This window comes from Schistocerca serialis, chromosome 2 (assembly GCF_023864345.2).
Source record: "Schistocerca serialis cubense isolate TAMUIC-IGC-003099 chromosome 2, iqSchSeri2.2, whole genome shotgun sequence".
Taxonomy (NCBI): Eukaryota; Metazoa; Arthropoda; class Insecta; order Orthoptera; family Acrididae; genus Schistocerca; species Schistocerca serialis.
Genome location: NC_064639.1, coordinates 756,284,776 through 756,305,347, shown reverse-complemented (window position 1 = coordinate 756,305,347; position 20,572 = coordinate 756,284,776). Strand labels below are relative to the sequence as shown.

The 20,572-nt window shown below is 37.6% G+C and overlaps 1 protein-coding gene across 2 annotated transcripts in view; it reads left to right on the top strand.

Annotated features, from left to right (window-relative positions):
• The window catches only part of LOC126457954 (DNA-directed RNA polymerase III subunit RPC5), a 122,217-nt gene extending 116,835 nt beyond the window's left edge, over positions 1-5,382 (top strand). For both annotated transcript variants that reach the window (XM_050094686.1, XM_050094687.1), the window contains exons 8-9: positions 3,786-3,949; positions 4,202-5,382. In XM_050094686.1, coding sequence (XP_049950643.1) covers positions 3,786-3,949; positions 4,202-4,532 — 495 coding nt within the window. In that variant the 3' untranslated portion in view covers positions 4,533-5,382. The remainder of the gene's footprint in view (positions 1-3,785; positions 3,950-4,201) is intronic.
• Positions 5,383-20,572: the final 15,190 nt, after the last annotated feature.

Genomic DNA, 20,572 nt, shown 5'->3' with positions numbered 1-20,572 from the left:
TAGTGTCAGAGTTTTATGAAAATAATAACTACAGCCAAATAATGCCTGGAAAAAAAGACTATGTAACGGTGAAAATGGGAAATGTACATGTACAGATGCAAAAATGACTGTTGCTATGCAACATATCAGAACTATATGTAGAATTCAAGGAAAAGTATCCCAGTACCAAAGTATGTTTATCATCTTTTTTCAATCTTCAGCCAAAATGGGTTGTGCCTGTAAGTGCATGGGGCACACACAATGTTTGTGTATGTGAGACCCATCAAAAAGCTGAGCTGATGTTTGCTGCTATAAAGGATTCTGGTCTGGATTACAAAGGTGCAATGAAGCTGCTAGTGTGTGACATCAGTTCCTACCAATGCATGATACACAGGTGTGAAAAGTGTCCTGGTAAGGCAAATCTTGCAGAACACATGAATAACAAACTTTATGGTGAACTCCTTATGGATGACAATGAACTTGTTTCTTATAAACAATGGAGACACATGGATCGCACAAGTCTTGAAACAAAGCAAAGTACAGTGGAAGATTTTGTTGAAGTATGTTGTCAAAAAATGGACAAACTGACCACACACAGCTTCACAGCAACAGCACAATTGGCTTGTCTCCAGTAAGGATAATTTGAAACAAGACAAAATTATAGTAATACTAGACTTTTCTGAAAATTATACATTTATAGTTCAAGATGCAATCCAGGATATCATTGGGACAACCGTCAACCAACTCTCCAGCCGTTTGCGACTTACTATAGAGGTGAATCAGGTGATGTGTCTGTCGTGAACCTGTGCGTTTTTAGTGACTGTTTAATTCCTGATGCCATTGCAGTTCATGCCCACATTTGCACTGTCATGGCATATGTGTTTAATTCCTGATGCCATTGCAGTTCATGCCCACATTTGCACTGTCATGGCATATGTGAAAAACAAGCTGCCTCACATACATTTTGCAAAATACTTCAGTGATGGGGCAGTTAGTCAGTACAAAAACTGTTAAAAGCCCAAAAATTTGTGCATGAATTACCATGATTTTCAGATTCACGCACAATGGAATTTTTTCGCAACAAGTCATGGTAAAAATGTATGTGATGGTATTGGTGCTACCATTAAGCGCATGGCACCACGAGCTAGTCAGCAACACCCTACAGAAGGTCAAACTAACACCTCTTCAATTATTTACCTGGGTACAGAAAAATAGCTCTGGCATACAATAATTCTATGTTTCGAAAGATGAGGTGAAATCAGTCAGAGAGTTGCTAAAAAGCATACTAGAACATGTTAAAACTGTTGCAGGCACAAGGAGCCATCATCCCTTCTCTCCAGTGGACTCTGACAATGTTCAGATGAGCAGACTGTCCAGTTATAACTATAGGCTCATGCACAACATGTGTCTTCACAGTGTGTCTGACTCAGGATTCAGAAGCAAAAGCAGCAACATACAACCAGGTTGCTATGTTATTGCTGTTTATGATGACAAATGGTTCTTAGGATGTGTTGCAGAGTGCTGTGAAGCAGAAGGTGATGTATTTGTGAACTTCATGGCACCAGTGGGACCAGCAAGATCATTTCATTGGCCACGTTTGGCAGACAGGTGTTGGATTCCTTTTGAACATATTCTTATGACAGTTCCAGTTCCTACCACAGTGTCAGGAAGACAGTACAATTTGCCACTCATTGTACAGAGTACAGTAGCTAAAGTGTGGGAGAACTTCTGTTCAAAGCACAATCAACTGGTTTTTAGCAGTTAAGGTGCAGTAAACATTAATGATAGGTTGTGTTAATCTGTCTATATGTTGTTGCTTAGTGATTAAACAGTTGTGGGAGAGGATAAGAAGAGGCAGAACAGTTTACGATATGTTTTTACAAAATTGTGTTGTGGAACAATGGCCACATTAGTCACCAAATAAATCTGTCAGCTTCCATTGTACACAAATGTCTTGCAATAATATGCTGAAATTTTGATATATATATCATTATGGTCTACTTATGCAGTGTGTGAAATTTGGCTTGGATACCACTTGTCCCTTTTGTGCTACCACACTTAGAAAATACATGTTTTTCAGTTAATTTTTCAAATTTTTGTATTTTCGTGTGCATGTAACTCTGTTTTTGTGACTGATATGGGAAGATGACTTCTGTGTGTGTTTAGGCCACATTAAGCTTACCACAAAAAAATTTATACCCTTTTTGAGTGAATTATATTTGGCATAGAGGGCACCTACAATATGTACCTTTAACATATTACATTTTTTTAATCACATTTTGGAATTTTTTATTTTCCCCTCAGAAATGTGTTGCTGGTGTTTTGATTCATAGAGTGTGTTCACTAAATGGATGTTACTGGGTTGTAAAAATTTCACTGAACTGTGTGGAATAGTTCCAAAGTTATTTAGACTTGAAGTTGGGTCTGAAGATAGATTGCCAGATGCGGGTTGCAATTTCTGGGTCACACCACCTTCTTTCACAAGTCATAATTCTGGAACTAATTGGCAGGGGAAACTAATACTTTGTACACGAGTTTTCCACACATGGTAGAATTAGTGTACTGAATTTCAGTCAAATCTGAGACTGTGAGCTGGAGCCCCTGGTTGAACTGACATGGAATGACCCAATTGTGTTCTGTATCCACATACTCCTTCATGAGTATTGAGGCATCTGTGACAGCCAGAGAAATTTTGGTCCAATTGCTCATTCTACCACGTGATTTTCAGCAATATATTAGACTAATAGTATCTAACAGTGCCTGAAGTGCATTGGAATTTGTTAACAGTCATCACCTACCTTGATTTGCAGCTGTTCTCTAGCAGTTACTGGATTTTTGGTGGAAATCATAAACGTTGTTGAGCACGTGGCTAACACTAAATTGCAACAACTCGCTGCCTCATCAGATATGGTACTTAATCACCAAATATTCTTAGCAGCATAGCAGATATAATTTTTGTGTGGGTCATTGTCATTCATATCATTAGTTGAATATGAATTATATGTGGTCAACTAGAGATGGGACACCAATCTTTTCCAGAAACCAATTTGCCAGAGCAGTTTGTGAAGGCTACATTTTAGGGATGCATCCAAGACCTCTTTATTTTTTCGTCTTTTTTATGTAATGGAGTTGAATTAAATGTGATTTCTAATACATGAGAGCTGTAGATGTACACAAATTGAAGTACTGAACTAAAAGTTTTGCTTTTTAGACATGAGAAGTCGTGTGAAGTGGCAGCTAAAGATAGCTGTAACAAGTGTATTCAAAGAAGTAAACTTTGTGCCATATGTCTCTGGTCTCTAGAATTGTTACGGGGCAAAAAAAAAAAAAAAAAAATGAAGTCCATGTTACTGAAAGAAAAAGTTAATCTGGAAAATATTGCATTGCCAAATTGTTGTTACAATTAAAAGAGAATGAGCAAAGTTTCCCATAAACAGTCAGAATGTTATAACCCAACCTCATTGAAGTTGTACAGGTAGTCCATTATACTTAATCCTCTGTTGTTATAAAAAAGAGAGGGTATGAGGGAAGGAGATAAGGCCCACTGAGGACAGAGCACCTTTGTGGTTATTTTTAAAATGCCTGAAGTGAACTGTTTAAATAGGTACTCTCTCTCTCTCTCTCTCTCTCTCTCTCTCTCTCTCTCTTTCTAAAAAGGAATGATAGAGTTGATGGTGAACACTAGTCACTGGTGAGAGACCTTTAGTTGTTACATTGATTAGAACTTTATTATGTTGCCTTTCTTTCCAAACAGAAGAATGTACTTTTTGGTGCTTATTTTCTAATATATACTTACGGATTTACAGCTACACAGATTCACACAGGAACGATTTGTCCAGCAGGAAAAGGTACACAAAACTACAAATTTAGGATCAGGAGAGTTGAATGAAATTCTCTCACAGTTTGCGAAACCTAGATCGGGCAGAGGCTGGGAACTGCTGCGACCATATGACAATGATTTTATTACAAGGTTTGTACTACCTTTATTAAGTATTTTAGTGTGGAATTATCATAGAAGTTCTTTGCATTTTACTCTTCATTTAACTTTATATTTACTGCGGTATCGTACAACTTATTGGCCCAATTCTGTCAAATTAATATGTTTTAGTAAATGACAACAGAAACAAAGGTTGTGGAAATGAAAAGATGGAACTCTGGCAGCGTCTCTGTTTAAACTTGTCAAGCTTCATACTAAATATTGTGTATTTTCCTTCATCTTAAGGTATCCAGATGTCTTACAAAGACAGCAGATGATGTGGGAAGCCAAACAAAAGCAGCTTCAGGAGAGCTTTTCATTGCCCTCTACTCCAGCAACAGGACGCACTCGCCGGCAGTCGACGAGAGATTCAGACTCTGATGGGAGACCAGTTCTGTCATCACATTCTCGCCATCGACCATCAGGTGATTCTGATGCAGAAATTACGACTACTCCAAATAACCGACGAAAGTCGCACAAAGATTCTGACAGTGATAGTGGTGCAGAACGACCAAACCACAAAATTGCTCGTTCATTTGCAGGGGTTAAAGTGAAAGTAGAGCCTTTAGAATCGTGACCCATGTTTTGTTTTGACTGCTTTTGAGTTGCAGATTTATTTACTGTACTAAATATATGATGTAAATGACAGAATAGCTGATGTGACTGTTGTGACAGTGATTATAATTAATTTGCTTAATTGAAGTTGTTCAAAAGGACATGTGATTTTTGTATTTGGAACAACCCATCCAGAGAAGTGAGAAAGAAGTGTGTAAGCAGCAAGTGCTGCTGTAGATGTGGTACTTCATCAAATATTGCAGAAAACTATTTGTGTGAGGCAGTTGAAAGTGATATATTTATGTGATTGTTATTGTTATGTTCAGATTAGTGCTGTCATTTTGTGAAATATGTAATTTTTAATTTATTTTGTGGTACAATAATTTTTAAGTGAATTGATGTGCTGTTGACCATAATGGAAGCTGCTTAACTGTATGAGCTTCATATGTATTATACTTTCAGGTGTGGATGGCGTAACCCATTTTGTTTGTAAAAAATAGTCCCTGCATGAATTTCAGATTTTTTTTTTTTTCTGCCATATGAGTGAATAATTTTGTGGGAAAATAGACATTGTAATATTTTCCCAGTGTACATAACAGTGTGTGTTGTGGTGTACAGCTGTGAAACAGTGCTTATGTTTCAATTCTATAAATGAAATTGATGTACAGTTACCTGTATTAGTGACAGATATCATAACTTCTATTTCAAAATTACTCAGTGGCAAGATGTGACGTAATTGGCAGCCCTACCCATTATAAATTTGTCAAAACATTTACACAATAAAAATATTGTTTATCTTGGTCTTTGTCTTCTTCTGCAGTAAATGTATGTTAATTGGTTCTCAAATTTTCAAAATATATGTGAAGCACATACAGTAAGAGATTTATTGTGCCCCTCTCATTTCTCTTATTTGTTTACTGAAAAGGTGGTTTGTCTCCTTGCATCTTTTACAAGCCTTTATACTTTGTTTGACATTAATTTTCATTATTTATGTAATTATTTCACACTTGAAATTTTAAATGAGTTGATGTCAACGGTCTGAAATTGATAACATTACACAGCAGAGGTAACATAAGTTATAGGAAGTATGTGTGTAGTTGACGTAGACATCCGACAGTGAACAGGATTTAGAAAATATGTGTGTGGTAGTACAGGTCAGACTGTTCCAAGTCAAATGCCCGCCCATGGACACAGGTAGGCAGGGGTGTGCAAACAGCTCATGTACAGGCAGTCAGGCACTTGTGCCATAGTGTAAAGGATCCTACTGCACTAAGTGCATCCAGGCAGGGGTGACCAAGCAGTTCACGCATGTGCAGAATATGTGCAATAGCGACTCCTGGCGAATAGCCCATGCCAGCTGCACCTATTTTTTTCATATTTTTGTAAATATGTAGTTATATACAAATGACTAGCAGTTACAGCAAGAGAATTTGAAAAGTAGAGACATGTTGGAATGAAGAACATATAATTTGAAATTTGATAAGTAATGTAAACAGTTACAAAAGACTGGAATTGTAAATAGTAGTAGCATTTTTATTGTAAGTTCACTGCTAAATAGAAGCTGTATTTATGTGAAATGCTGATCTTAGATGTGCTGCAGTCATGTCACATGATGGTGTTTTGAAATGTGACTTGGAAAATTTGTAAAGTAGTTTCAGCTGCTATTAATACAACAAAGTCAAAAGGATCTGTTTCAGGTATTTGCGTTCTACACAAAATCCCTGAGAAAATATATACAACTTCTTCCGTAAATAATATCTTACCTCAGTATATTAGAAATTTCCCCTGCTTTATGTTGCATGTTGTCTATGTCAGTTGAAAAAATTTTAAATCCATTAACTTCTTTTTAAATCCTTATTCCATTTGACTGCATAGAATGAAACAACTACAACATGTGTAGGGTCAAAGAATATGCCTTAAAAGATGTTCCAAGCAAGCTTCTCAATGATATTGCACAAGTATCCATAAATTATTAAAAAATCTCAAAAACATGCGATAACTCAGTGAAAATGTTAAAACAATTGACAAGAAAGTCTGCTACTGTTACAACAGTTCACTGTCTGTAACTGACTCCTGCCAACCAACACTACTGCAATCCAATTGTGTCACTGTACATGGCAGACAACTCCGGCAAGGGCCAGGAAATTGGAATAAGAGAGCTTTGATGGTTGTGAATTAGCAAGAGACTTTTATAGGATGACTACATTAAAGCCGCCCAAAGAAGTGAGCTCTAAACTTTGTGACAACATGTGAGGCCTGTCTCTAATTGACTGAAAGTGATTAACTCGGTGAACACTCACACCCCTAAGGATAAGAAAATCCTTATCCAGTTTTACTTTGTCTGCCCTCAAAAAATTATTAATTATTACATATGAGAATGTTGTGATGAAACTGTTTTTTCATTTGAACATTAGAATATTCCTTTCAAGACTCAATATGTTTTTATCCAAATTTCAGAGAATGTGGAAGTAACTAAGATGGATTACTAGAAAATTTGACAACATAGGTTTTTTTGAAAATTCGTGTTGCACAAAATTGGCTCATCTTGTATTAGCACACATGAGAATCTTTCTTTCGGTACTGATTGTAGTTGACAACATCTATATCTTTTGATTATGGTCTACTCACTAACATCTATATCTTTTGATTATGGTCTACTCACTTTGACACTTAATGAATTTTATTGTGAAGATCATAAGCAGAGGCTGTACAAACATGCAACCATGTATGGGATTTCTGATTTTCTCTCTTCATAAACTAATAATATTGAAACAAATTGAAGCTGATGAAACTATGAACTATGTATCTGAAACAAGGGAAGTGACACAGTTCAGAAGTTATGACTGATATAGCATTGTTAACAATTTTGGAGGAAGAAGCCAGCCACACTGCTAGTGATTTTGATTCTGGAAGTTCAGTAGAGGTAACTAACAACTTTAACACCTCCTGCATAAAAAATATTATTCTGATCTCCCCTCTCCTCCTTTTTACATAAGTTAGAAGCCAAATTGAATCTGTGCCTAGAAACAATGCTATTCATTATTTGAAGAGAAGCATGTACTGGCCAGTCACTACCTTGATGAAATTGTCATTCAGACAGCCATAATATGTAGTTATTATTGCATCCAGATACAGAGGAAAAGTTGTATGTTTCATTACGGGAAGCCACTACTCAGGATAAACTGCTGGTGTTATAACTATTGTGACAATCAGAATATATTCAACTGAACTGAATTCAGAGCTTCTGGAAAAAATAACATTTATTTTATGTAGGTGTACTTGCAAACAACATAGGCTTACATCATTTGCTGTTACTATTACAAAAATTACACTCTGACCAGAGTTGTCTTGGTGGAGAAGTAGATCCAGTGAACATACTATGCACATTTAAGCATATTGTAAATAACTTCAGTTCATAATGTTTTATGTGTTATACAGATTGTGAATTTTCATTTGATAAATCCTGGAAATTGTATCTGCGCCGTGTTATGTGTGTAGAGACGAACATGCACAAACACTAGGCTGAATCGAAAAAAGAAAGAAAAAGGAACTCTAAAGAGAACTGGCACTCGTACTAAGCTGTTATACCTAGTAAAACTTTTTACTGCAAAAATAATTCTCTTATGTGTGTGATAGTGAACATGTTAATAGCAGTAGAAGTACCTACCAGAGCAAAAGGTGTAACATCTTTTAACTTAGCAATATACTGTGTCTGATTCTTCCTGAAAACTTTGTTTTGTTGCATATTGTTTGTTGCTGTGCACTCATCAGTGTTCAGCAATGAAAGTATGTCACAAAAGGGAAGTTCTCAAGTCACTCCCACACATTCAACACATGCCAGTAGTCACCTAGTATAATATGAAAATTCCCCCGTTACTCCAGTCACATACTGGTAACCCACCACCTCAATGAAACTTCCAGTGTGCAGACTGGGACCAGTTTAAAAAGGGAGCTGTTGATGTCATTCAGTGCAGCCCCCAACCGATTATAGTAGATTTGTGGCTGCTGTAAAATCTAATGCCAACTGAATGGATACAAGATGGTGACAAATTGTACTCAACGTATCAGCAAATTCCCAAGTGACATGATAGTTGAATATCAATTGAAGGCTTCTAATAAAAATAGAAGAGATAAATGGCACAGGACCGCAGCTGGACTGAATTTCATGCGTCTCAGTTGTCAAGCCTGGAACCTTGATACTCATCCACATATATCTGCTAAAAAGTACACCACAGTGATGACTTGGATCATTACAATAGAGATATAAAAAAATAATAAATTAGGAAGATATCAGGCAATGTGTGGAACTATTCGAAGAACATTGAGAATAGCATGGACTGATACAGAACAACTTCACTGAGGCCTGAGCATGCTGAAGACTAATAAAACTATCATTGCTAGTTTTGATGAAGCGTATTCAGAGTTCCTTAAACCTGTAGGCACCTGAAGGAAACAATGCATTCTAGAATTCCTTAATGAAATCTTGCCAACTGGGAAACTACCTAAAACGTTTAAGAAACTCAAGTAACCATACTTTTGGAACCAGGAATGTGCAGGTACATACATAATTTAACTACACATGGAGCAGTACTGCATGGTTGCTTTGCCCCAGCTGTCGCATATTGGAGGCAAGGGCTTCAGCATTTTTGGAAAAGTATATCTTTGCTCCACATAGAGTGTATTAGTTCTAGTGGACAACTGTAATTTGATATTGGTGAGAAATGCATGCTCAGTGATCTGGTACTATCCATTGTACTTTGTGAATAAAAAGTCACCTGGACCAGAGGGCATAAATACAGAACTCATAAGAAATGAAGTGTTTTTACTCAAACTCTACCTCCTTCACCTATGAAACACCTGCTACCTTACAATGGGGATCCCTGATATATGGTTAACAGCCACTTTCTCATCTGTATTTCAGAAATGGAAAGAAATAGACCCACAAACTATTGAGGTATAAGAATATTACATTCAAGTTATAAACTATACACTATTGTATTAAATAACACACGAAAGCCAATACTGGAGTCACTCTTGCAAGAAGAAGAGAATGATTTTTGAGTAGGGAGAGCTTTTACTGGTAATGTATTTACTATGAAACAGTTAATAAAGAAAAGAAAGGAATACAATTTACCCCCAAATATGGCATTTGTATATTTAGAGAAGGCCTTTGACAAGGTAGACAGGCACAAGTTACGGAATATAATAGCTAAATGAGGCTACACTCAATGTGTAATAAGCTAATTAAAAAGTTTATATAATGGCACCTGCTACAGACTCAGTTTACCCAATTAGAGTGGTGGAAATATACATATTAATCAGGGAGTAAGTAAGGCAAGGGTGTGTATTATCACCCAAGCTTTTTGACATTTATATGGGTAATATCCTACACAAGTTGCATAGGTGGAAGTAACAGGCACCACCTGGAATTATGTTAGGAAGGACCACTTTAAATGTGGTGAAGACTTGCTGATTATGCAAAACACTGAAGATAATCTTCAAAGAGCTATCTATTTACTACATAACATTTGTAAAGAATGTAATTTAAAAATTTATACGTCCAAACCAGTAACCATGTCATTCCAGGGCAAACGTCCAATAGGAGCATAGATTATTTTGTACAACAAAAGGTACAGGTCCAACATTTTAATGTTTTAGGCTGTGATATCTTGGATCATTACAATAGAGATATAAAAAAATAATAAATTAGGAAGATATCAGGCAATGTGCAGAACTATTCGAAGAACATTGAGAATAGCATGGACTGAAACACAGCTGAAGCTATACAAGATGACAACAGTGCTGGTTGTTTATACAGAAATGAAACATGGATACTAAGATGGAAGGACCACAGCCGTATATTAGCCACAGAAATGAAATTCATTAGGGCGCTACTGGAAGGGATGCGCTTTGACAAAATAAGTAACCAGGATAAATGGGCTCAGTTACAAATATTTGGAATGCAAAACAAAATTTACAAATATAGAAGCAAGTGGGAAGAGCATGTAGAAAGGATCAGCAATATCAGGATTCCAAAAATTGCACTGTCGTACAGACCTATTGGCTGAAGAAATACAGGAAGACCGAGGCAAAGGTGGACTGAGGTCAGAACATGTCAAAGGGCCTAATCTCTGAAAGGATTATGATCATGACAATGATTTTTGTTTTCACTTCAATATATATATATATGCATGGTCAAGAACAGCTACTATGAAATGTAACATTGTATAGCATTGCTTTCTTATTCATTGTAACTTTCTACCATTTTAAGGCTGCAGTGAGACTGTCTTTTTCTGACGGGACATCATCTGCCCACTCACAGTCTGAAATAGGAAGAGTTATTTGTTCCAAAAAGTCTTCAAGTTTTATTCAGCTACCACTTATAGCCGAAATTGATTATTTACAAAGTGACTCAGCACCTTCCTATCACTCAGCACACTTGGCAGCTGAGCGCAGCACACTAGTTTGAGACTGAACTTCCATGAGTTGCCACATATGGGCCATTAATTCCAGCACCAAATTGACAATGACAACCTTTGGCATCCCAAACTCGGGTAGCCAATGCATTACAATTGCTTATTGTTTCACCTTGATGATCTTTGCTAACATGAAGTGCTAAATCTTAAGTGTGCAATGCCATATGGCTGCTTACTACAGAGAGCTAAGCAGAGACACCTCTGCATGAAGTCTGGCTGCAAGGAACCTGTGAGCATTAATAATGCCAGTAAAAGATATTAGAATTCAGTTATTTATTCACTATGTCACAATTCGTCGTCCTCTAGCAATCTTGACTGTTGCTACTTCAGCTGCGTGTTGGAATGTAACTGATGTCTGTCAAGTTAGCTCAGTGTTTTTGTGCGCAGGAGGTGATGTCAGTGACTCTGGTAGCACAGCTGCTACCAGTGAGCAGGGCATTGCCACCCATTGTGAACTGGTTCTTTTGCCAGTTGCAGAGTGTACTCAGTCCCACTCTGAATTCTACAGTGACCCACCAACAATGTACCTGGTGTCAGTAGTTGTTTGGTCAGTTGATCTCCTCCCTGCACCTGAAGGCACCTGAGTGTTGAACAGGAATGTAGACTCCAACAGACCACATTGCTGGCTTTGACATTGAAATTAGGTACTGGCAGCATTCTGTGAGGTATCGAAAGACACCCTCAGTTTCATCTGTAGATGGTAGGTGGCAAGCAGAAATAGATACAGTTTATTGCAACATGCCTTATGAGCTAATGAATATGCTTGTCTCATTTCCTTTTGTTTTCCATCCTCTTTTGTGCTGAATGCTTATTCCTTACACAACAGACAGTGTCGTTGACCTGACCCACTTGTGACGTAGTGGCTTGGTTCCTGATTCCGCTTCTGTCTCTGGCATGACTTGAATTTGCATGAGGCAATGTGAGTGAGTTTCAATTTTTTTTTCTAATTTCTACCCCTTACTATTCTGTGTCATAACAATACATTAAATGCTAGTCAAACAACGGAAAGTCCAGGTTGGAATATCAAAGCAAACGGAAAGGACATATTGCTACTCACTGTGAAGACGACATGTAGAATTGCAGACAGGCACAATGAAAAGATTGTTACACATTAATCTTTTGTCCAAAGTGTTTATAAGAAAAGAAAAACACACACACATTGACACAAACAATTGAATACCTGGGTGTAACAAGAGTGTTAGTGGAAAAATGCCGTACTGAGATAAATGGCCTCAAAGTTTTGAAATTGTAGGAATCATTTAATACAACACTAATTCACTAAGAGACAGATTTATTATCAAGAATATGCAAATGTCTAATGTTCTGGCATAACATCCAGTCATATTTAATGAAACAAATTTAAATATTGACATTTGTAGAAACTCAACTAATGCTGTTATTGCATAGAATATATACTGTTCAGCCTCTTTGTTTTACAAATGTTCTAGCTCTAATTTTTTAGGGTTACTGCACAATCTTCAGTCCTCAAAGTCTGATTCAACATGTGACATGTTATTTGGGGCATAATTAATCACACATCACGTGTTTAGGACACAAGTAAGCCACTCAGCACTTTGTGATTTCAGAAATGTATATAATGATAATACATCTATTTTTTTTTTTTTTTTTTTTTTTTTTAGCAAGATTTACTCCTGGTTTAGGCTCATTTCTTAAATTAAGGTCAATGAAACTTAGAAAATAGGAACAATTGAAAATAGTAAATGGTCAATATACAGGAGTATATGTATGTGATCCTAATACCACATCCATTGGAGAATGCTAAATCTGTAACTGTTGCCATGTGGTGTCTTAAAAAAATATTGGAACAAGAGCCTTTGACCAGTCTTTTATCAGAGAAGCAGCATTAATGACATTGAATGGTTTGGCATACATTCTACATTCTTCCATCATTGTCACAGTTCAGTAGGAACTTCTATATTTTCAACCCTCTTTACCAGCATAACGTATTTTCCAAAATTTTGGTCACATTGGTTGTAGGAGTGACCCCTAACAGGGAAGAAACGTTCAGTTTCAATCTTAATCTGTTTGGCCAGCCATGATGAAAACATAACAACAGTGATATTTTTGTTCTGTCCACCACACATCGTAACACATGACTACTTTTAATTTGAAGGGAAGGTATATAAGCAAATCCACACCACAGCCATGGGCACCAGGCATGGCACCGTCCTATGCCAATCTTTTTAAGGGCCATCTACAGGACACCTTCCTAGGCTCCCAAAACACCAAACCTCTAGCCTGGTTCAGGTTCATTGATGATATCTTCATGATCTGGACTTGGGGCCGAGTCACCTTATCTTTGTTCCATCACAACCTCAACACCTTCTCTCCCATCCACTTCACTTGGTCCTCCTCAACCCAGTGTGCCACCTTCCTAGATGTTGACCTCTCTGGTGGCTCCATCTGCACCTCTGTACAGGTTAAACCCACCAACAGTACCAGCATTTTGACAGCTGTTATCCCTTTCACACCAAAAAAATCCCTCCCATATAGCCTGGCTACCTGGGGATAGCATATCTGCAGCAACAAAAGCTCCCTTGCTCAGTATTTGATAGTCTCACCAAGGCCATCACAGACAGGCACTACCCCCCAGACTTAGTTGGCAAACAGATTCCTTGTGCCATTTCCACTCACACCCCCAATGCTCCCACCAATCCCAAGAACCAGTCACAAAGGAATGTCACCCATTACTGCCACAGACTGGAACAACTGAACCACATCCTTCGCTAGGGCTTTGATTACCTATCATCATGCTCTGAAATGAGGGACATCCTACCTGAGGTACTTCCCACCCCTCCCAAAGTGGTGTTCTGACATCCACTCAACCTCTAAAACATCCTAGTCCATCCCTATACCACTCCCAATCCAAACCCCTTGCCAGATGGCTCATACCTGTGTGGAAAACCCAGGTGTAAAATCTGCCTAATCCACCCGCCCAGCAGTTCCTATTCCAGTCCTGCCACAGGTTTATCCTGCACTATCAGGGGAGCTGCCATGTCATTTACCAGCTCTGCTGCAATCATTGCACAGCTCTTTATATTGGTATGACTACCAACCAGCTGTCCATCAGGAGGAATGGCCACCACCAAATTATGGCCAAGAGCAAAGGAGACCACCCTGTGGCACAACTTGCAGCTGAACATAACACACTTGATTTAAATGGCTGCTTCACTATCTGAACCATCTGGATCCTTCGCTTCACCACCAGCTTTTCTGAACTGCGCAGATGGGAGTTATCTTTATAACATACTCTCTGCTTCTGTAATGATCCTAGCCTCAACCTACAGCAACATATTGTCCCCACACCCTCCACCCAACAGTTTCCAACTCCTTTGTCCTATCACCTCCTCTCCATTCATCACCCACCTTGTTTATTTGCAACCTTCTGCCAATGCATCCACCCATCTTTCCCTGCTTCTCTCCATTTTTGCTCCTTTTCCCCATCTCCCTGCCCCACAGCCTCCTGACACTACACTTGTTGGTATTCTAGTTTCTGCACACTCTAGCAGACAGTGTTTGTCTCTCTTCCCACCTGTACACTACTATCCCGTACTCTTCCCCACCTCCTCCAGATTGCTGCTTGTGTTCTACTTGATAGTTACTTTTTGGCCTTAGGTGCTGGAGTTGTCGGTTGTTTGTGCATGAAGTGTGCTTGCTTGTGTGTGTGAATGGTGTATGTCTCTCTTTTACTGATGAAGACTATGGCTGAAAGCTTTATTCATTCTATTTCTGTGACATGATTGGATTGTCTTGATGTTGTTTACAAAGACAATCATAGTTGATTCTGTTAAAAAGTAGTGTAGTGATGGTGTACACAGCTTTTCTCTCAGTAAATATTAATGTGTGTGATACAGTCATTTTATCCTAGTCAAACAATGGTTTCAGGCCCAGGAGTGCTAATAAAAAAGAGCAGAAAATTGTGTTAGTCAATTTGCTGGTCTAAAACTCGTATGTGTTACAAAGATGCTGTCCCATACTGAGGTTATCCTATATGTCCGGCAACACTGCCAAGTTGTGTCCCCCCACTCTTCACCTGTAAAATTATTTTTCTCCAATTTTTCTACATTCAGATACAAATGACATGTCCATGTGGGAATGACAGCAGGTCTAGTGAAAATGACTGTTCAGTGAGATTTGGTACAAGAATCATGTGAATTCAATGTAGACTGTTCCACTGCTGGTCCATGGGGCATGGGAATTGTGGAGCACCCATCAGCTTACTCATGCACAGGTACAGCTAGTATCGGCTACCCACCAGTTAGCCCTATTGTATGCATTTTGGGAATGCACAAATGTTGTGGCCACTCTTATCTAGAGGCATGAGATCATGGCAGTATGGTCACTTAATGCTACAGTCTGGTTGCCTGGCTGCCAAGTGTTTGTTGTTTCTTCAGCCCCACCCACCCGTGCACATGGGCACCTGGCTGTTGCTGGCTGACACTTGAACTGGAACAGCCTGGTAAAAGTGGAAGATGCAGAGCTAAAAAGTCTTTTGGCTGCTATAATGACCTGCACTGGATGGACTGACTGAGAGACATACTGATTCCCATGAACTCAGATGCATAAATGAATCTTCATAGTGTAACAATACGAGAGAAGGAAAGCTGCTACTCACCATATAGTGGAGATGCTGAGCCGCGATAGGCACAATAAAAAGATTAACACAATCATAGCTTTTGGCCATTAAGGCCTTTGTCAGCAGTAGACACACATACACTCACACATTTAGTATAGTTTCAGCTCTCTGAGACTGCAGATGTGTGTGCTAGTTGCTGTTGCATGAGTGTGTGTGTGTAAAGTACAATCTAACTTCTGCACCATTTCATTGCAGCAATGTGTTCATTGTAAATAAGTATTGTAGTAGTTCTATTATATGTTTATTACCTTATAAATAAAAAAACCTTTTTTTTATTTTAAATTCATTGCATTAATGTGAGCTTAGTAAATGAGTGTTGTAAAAGCATCCTTTCATATAGTGTTCATTAAAAATAATCCACTTGGGACTTGTGGAAGATACATTAGCTTATTTGCTTTAGTCTTAAATACTTGTCATGTATTATTGTTTTTCTGACATGTTCTACATCCTGGAGGACCTCCTCACTATGGATCAATTTGAATGAAAGTAAATCTAATCTAATCTAATCTTGATGCTTGAGCAAATCAAGTGATTAATGACAGAGCATGTGTTTGTTTACATGAGAGTTCTACTTGTATTTAAATGAACAGAATACAAATACCTAAAGGTAATACAGCTAACAACTCCCAAATAGTATTAATCAGCCACAAAGTTTTATTCTTGAATTATTTTCTATTTGCATAGCAGATTGTGTCAACCACAATTACATAGCTCCCCCTCCATCTTTCCTGCTTCTTTCCTCCACTGTCATGTCTCACTCAAACCTTGATTCAGCAGAAATCGGTAAAAATTAGCAGCCTTCAGTCAGATCATAGGCATCTGCAACCAGCAAGAGGAGAGACTTGTCACTGAGCCAAACCCCCCCCCCCCCCTCCTCCCCCGCCCCGGAATCTCATGTACAGCGTTGTTATTCATATATTTAGCGGTTGATTATCAATTTTCTAAGCTCTAATACGTTTTTTGTGACACTTGTAACATTTAATTCTTAAAGCATGACATGTGTTAAAAACAACCATCTAGGTTATATAAAGGATGACAATTTTAGAGCCTTGTCACCTCCTCCCACTCCATCCTCCTGGAAAAATTTCTGCGTACGTCCGTGAGTCAAATACCATATTTGATTGAGTACTAGTATTTGAGATCCTATAATACCATGATAAAATAGCAGCAAGAACTTCATTGTTAAACATGAGGGAGCTGTTAAGATGGCAGCTGTATGTACCAAGTGGAGCAATAGATGTCAGTTGATTAGTAGTCATTCCTTTATTATGACACTTGGATGAAATGACGTTTTAGAAGTGACACTGTTACAACCGCATGCATCCACAGCCACAGTCCAAGGAAAGGCTTCTTCTCATAGGCACAAGACTAGAACAGAATGGGCAGAATAACTCATTTACCTCTCATGATTAATTCACACATCCTCTCACTTTTTTATTTTTCTATTTTTCACCGTCAGTTTTCGTACCCCTCTGTGCTTGGGCCCTTGACATGGCCCATTCTTACCATATCATCAGTATGGCCCTCTGAAGTTGAAACATTTGCCAATGCCAACAGAGTATAGATATTTTTTGATGCATTTGGGAAATGTTAATTGATGTTGGGTTGTGTTTATGAAACTCTCAGAAAAGAAAATGTGTTCTGTTAACAGCAGTAAATTCCAGTTCATACTTGTCATGTCAAAATATTCCACACTCACATAGATCATCAATGGACCACCATGTCATGTCATATCACATCATGTCACCATCAAGGTTTCTCACGATGGAAATTTTGCAGGTTTCAACATCTGTTAATATCAGAAGTTAACATATTTTTGCCACACTCACTCATGTGATTTTGTGCTTTTGTCTCTTGTTAATTCTTATTTTTTTTTTTTTTGCCTTGATTTTGTGGCAGATTGCAGTGTTTAATGATGTTTTAGGTATTTTTTCCATTGAGTATTCTTCCATAGGAAAGATCGGATACATAAAAGAAAAAAATTATTTAGATTTTACCATAACAAAAATCAGCTGATACTTACACTGTTATAAATAAGAACATAAATTTACTAAACAATTTTTGTTAAATAACATTTTCAGGTCAAAAAGTCAGCTCAAATGAAAGAAGAAAATACAGTTGTGTAAGATGTTACTAGTTACACAAAAAAAAAAAAAAAAAAAAATAATCATATTGGTTGACGTAAACAGGCTCCATTTGTTCCCTTATAAATACTGTTTGATATGTTGTTGTATATATTTTTACTGGCAAATAAATGTTGATGTTTTGAAGTGTTGTTCTACTTCTCAACAATTTACCACACAAAATGAATCAAGAGTATATGCTATGAAGTTTGCTTTAGCCATTAATAAACTTTATTGTTGTCAGTTCCTTAATTTTGATTCTGTACTCTTGACTTTTTGTATCGTGGACAGTAATTCATAACCTCATATCTCGTAACCTCATTTTCACCATTCAGTACTGTTCTTAATCAAACTGACTTGACATGATGCCCGGTGTGGATACACACTGACATGACGGTGACATGATGTGACAACCTAGTGTGAAGCAGCCTTTAAGATGATATAGTAGTGAAATATGAAGAGATTTTGCCCATAGTATATAATAATGTATTATATATTATTAAGGCAATTGTTCTCCTTTCCCCCTTCCTTTTCAATTTGAGAGTATTTTCCAGATCCGGAGTAAGCATATTTCCCATACATGTGATTGCCTTGTCTGTTCTGTTCTCTAACCTCTGATAGAGAACTGCCCTAAAGTCATGTGGGGATGCATCTACAACCAATATCAATAACAAGTGGGTCTGGTAAGGCACAGAAGTGATTGGAGGGCCAATTTTAACTTCTGAAAAGCCTGATTTCACTCTTCAGATTATTGAAAAAGCCCTCCTTTTTTATGGAGACTGTTGAGCGAGTGGGCTGTGGAGGCTGCCTGGGAAATAAATTGTGCACGGAAGTTCACTTTTGCTAGAAATAATAGGTGGTCCTTAATAGATTTAGAGATAGTGATATACTGAATAGCCTCTACCCTCTTCACTGAGGATTTAACCGAAATAAGAGAGTGAAGGCTGCAAGAAGGCACAGTTAGAAAAGTTACACGTAAGTCATGTGTGCACAAGGGTCACAAAAACCAGATGGAGACTACACAAAAGTTCATCTGTTGTACAATCAGTGACCAGAATATCAATGAGGTAATCTACACATTACAGAATTCTGGCAACGGTGTTTTCAACAAATCTCTGGAATATGGTGGGGGTTCTACCCATGCCAAAAGGCAGTCTGTTGTATTGACATAGTCTAAATGGCTTGTTCAAGACTGATTTCTTCCATGACACATTGTCAAGAGTCAACTGAAAATACATATCTGTAAAATCAATTTCAAAGAATTTTGTAACTTAAGAAAAGAGTTCATCCAAATAAAGCAAGGGACAAGAATCAATATCCACTTGAGCATTAATGATTATCTTAAAATACCCACACAATTGAAGAGAGCACCCAGGTTTCCTAACCACCAGTAATGCCAAACCCCACTGACTGTAGGACATGGGGAACAGTACTTGCTGTTATTCCAATTGGTCTAGTTCACCATTGACCTCTTCCTTAATACCCAACAGGATTGAAATGGCTTTGCAGAATCTCAAATTTGCTGTCAGCTTTTAGATAAGGCACGCCTGAAAATCAACTGCTTTCCCCATATCAGAGTAATACAGTAGTGTAAACTGCATATGTAGTGATCCAGTGTCAGCATGGTGTGCAGGTGGGCTGAAAGAGTGCCCTACATGATATAATGAAATTCTGTAAGTGGGATATGCATGTCATATATATTCTTGAGCAACAGATCTGTGACAGATTACAAGTGACCATTAGTTGCACATGAGCCAGAATTGGCATCTCTTGATGACCATTATAATTACCTAATACAATGTTGGCATATAAAGAACTCAAAGAATGATATAAATTGTTAACTAAGGACACAATTACTTTTGTGCAGTTGTGATGAAAGTTTTGTCTTACAGGCAGTGTATATAATAAACAAATGGTACTTGTCTTGATTTCTGGCAACAATGTCTAGGATCTGCAATCTTGTTGAAAAATTCTCTAATATCAGGTCTAATTTTTGTGGTTGAAATACTATTTTCATTATTCCACTTAAGATTTATTTCAAAGACAAACCACAATAACCACATTATCAAAACAATTTTTACAGACATAGGGAAAAAATGTTCACACAATCTAGTGTACACTTCATAAAACTGTTACATCAAGGTAGCTCTTAATACATCACAACTGCCATTTTCAGACCAGACCATCAATGGGGCATTTACCAATATTGTTACAAAGATGAACATTGAAGTCTTCACAGCAGTATAAATATTTTCTATGATTTTGATTGTTAACAACAGAATTCTTATTTATGTACTTATCTGTTACAGTTAATTATTTTACTTTACAAAATGTATGTTTAGATCTGTATGGTGATGGTGTTGTGGATAATATATCCAACTTGATATGATATGGAAATAATACTTTATTATGTTCAAGCAGTACGTAGTGAATGAACATGACTGATCAATTTGAAACCAAAGAGCACACTGTGAATACACAGTCAACACCAAATATCATTCATTGTGAAGCTGGATTGATTGTCAGGTTACACAACAGCATTACCATTGAGGAACAAACATTGTACCATAGAATGGGACTGAACAGTCAAAATCATCACATAATTATTGGCAGTAATGCTAAATTACAGAATAACCATGGGGACTGTGGAATACCATGACACGGCTGCCTGAATCATCACCAAACCCCTACCATGTTTCTCTCTTAGTATGTAAACTCGGCCAGAAAATAGAAACAGTGTGAAACAAGTCTCATCCAACCAAATAATATTCTTTCATCTCCCCATAGTCCAAGTTTTACGGCTTCA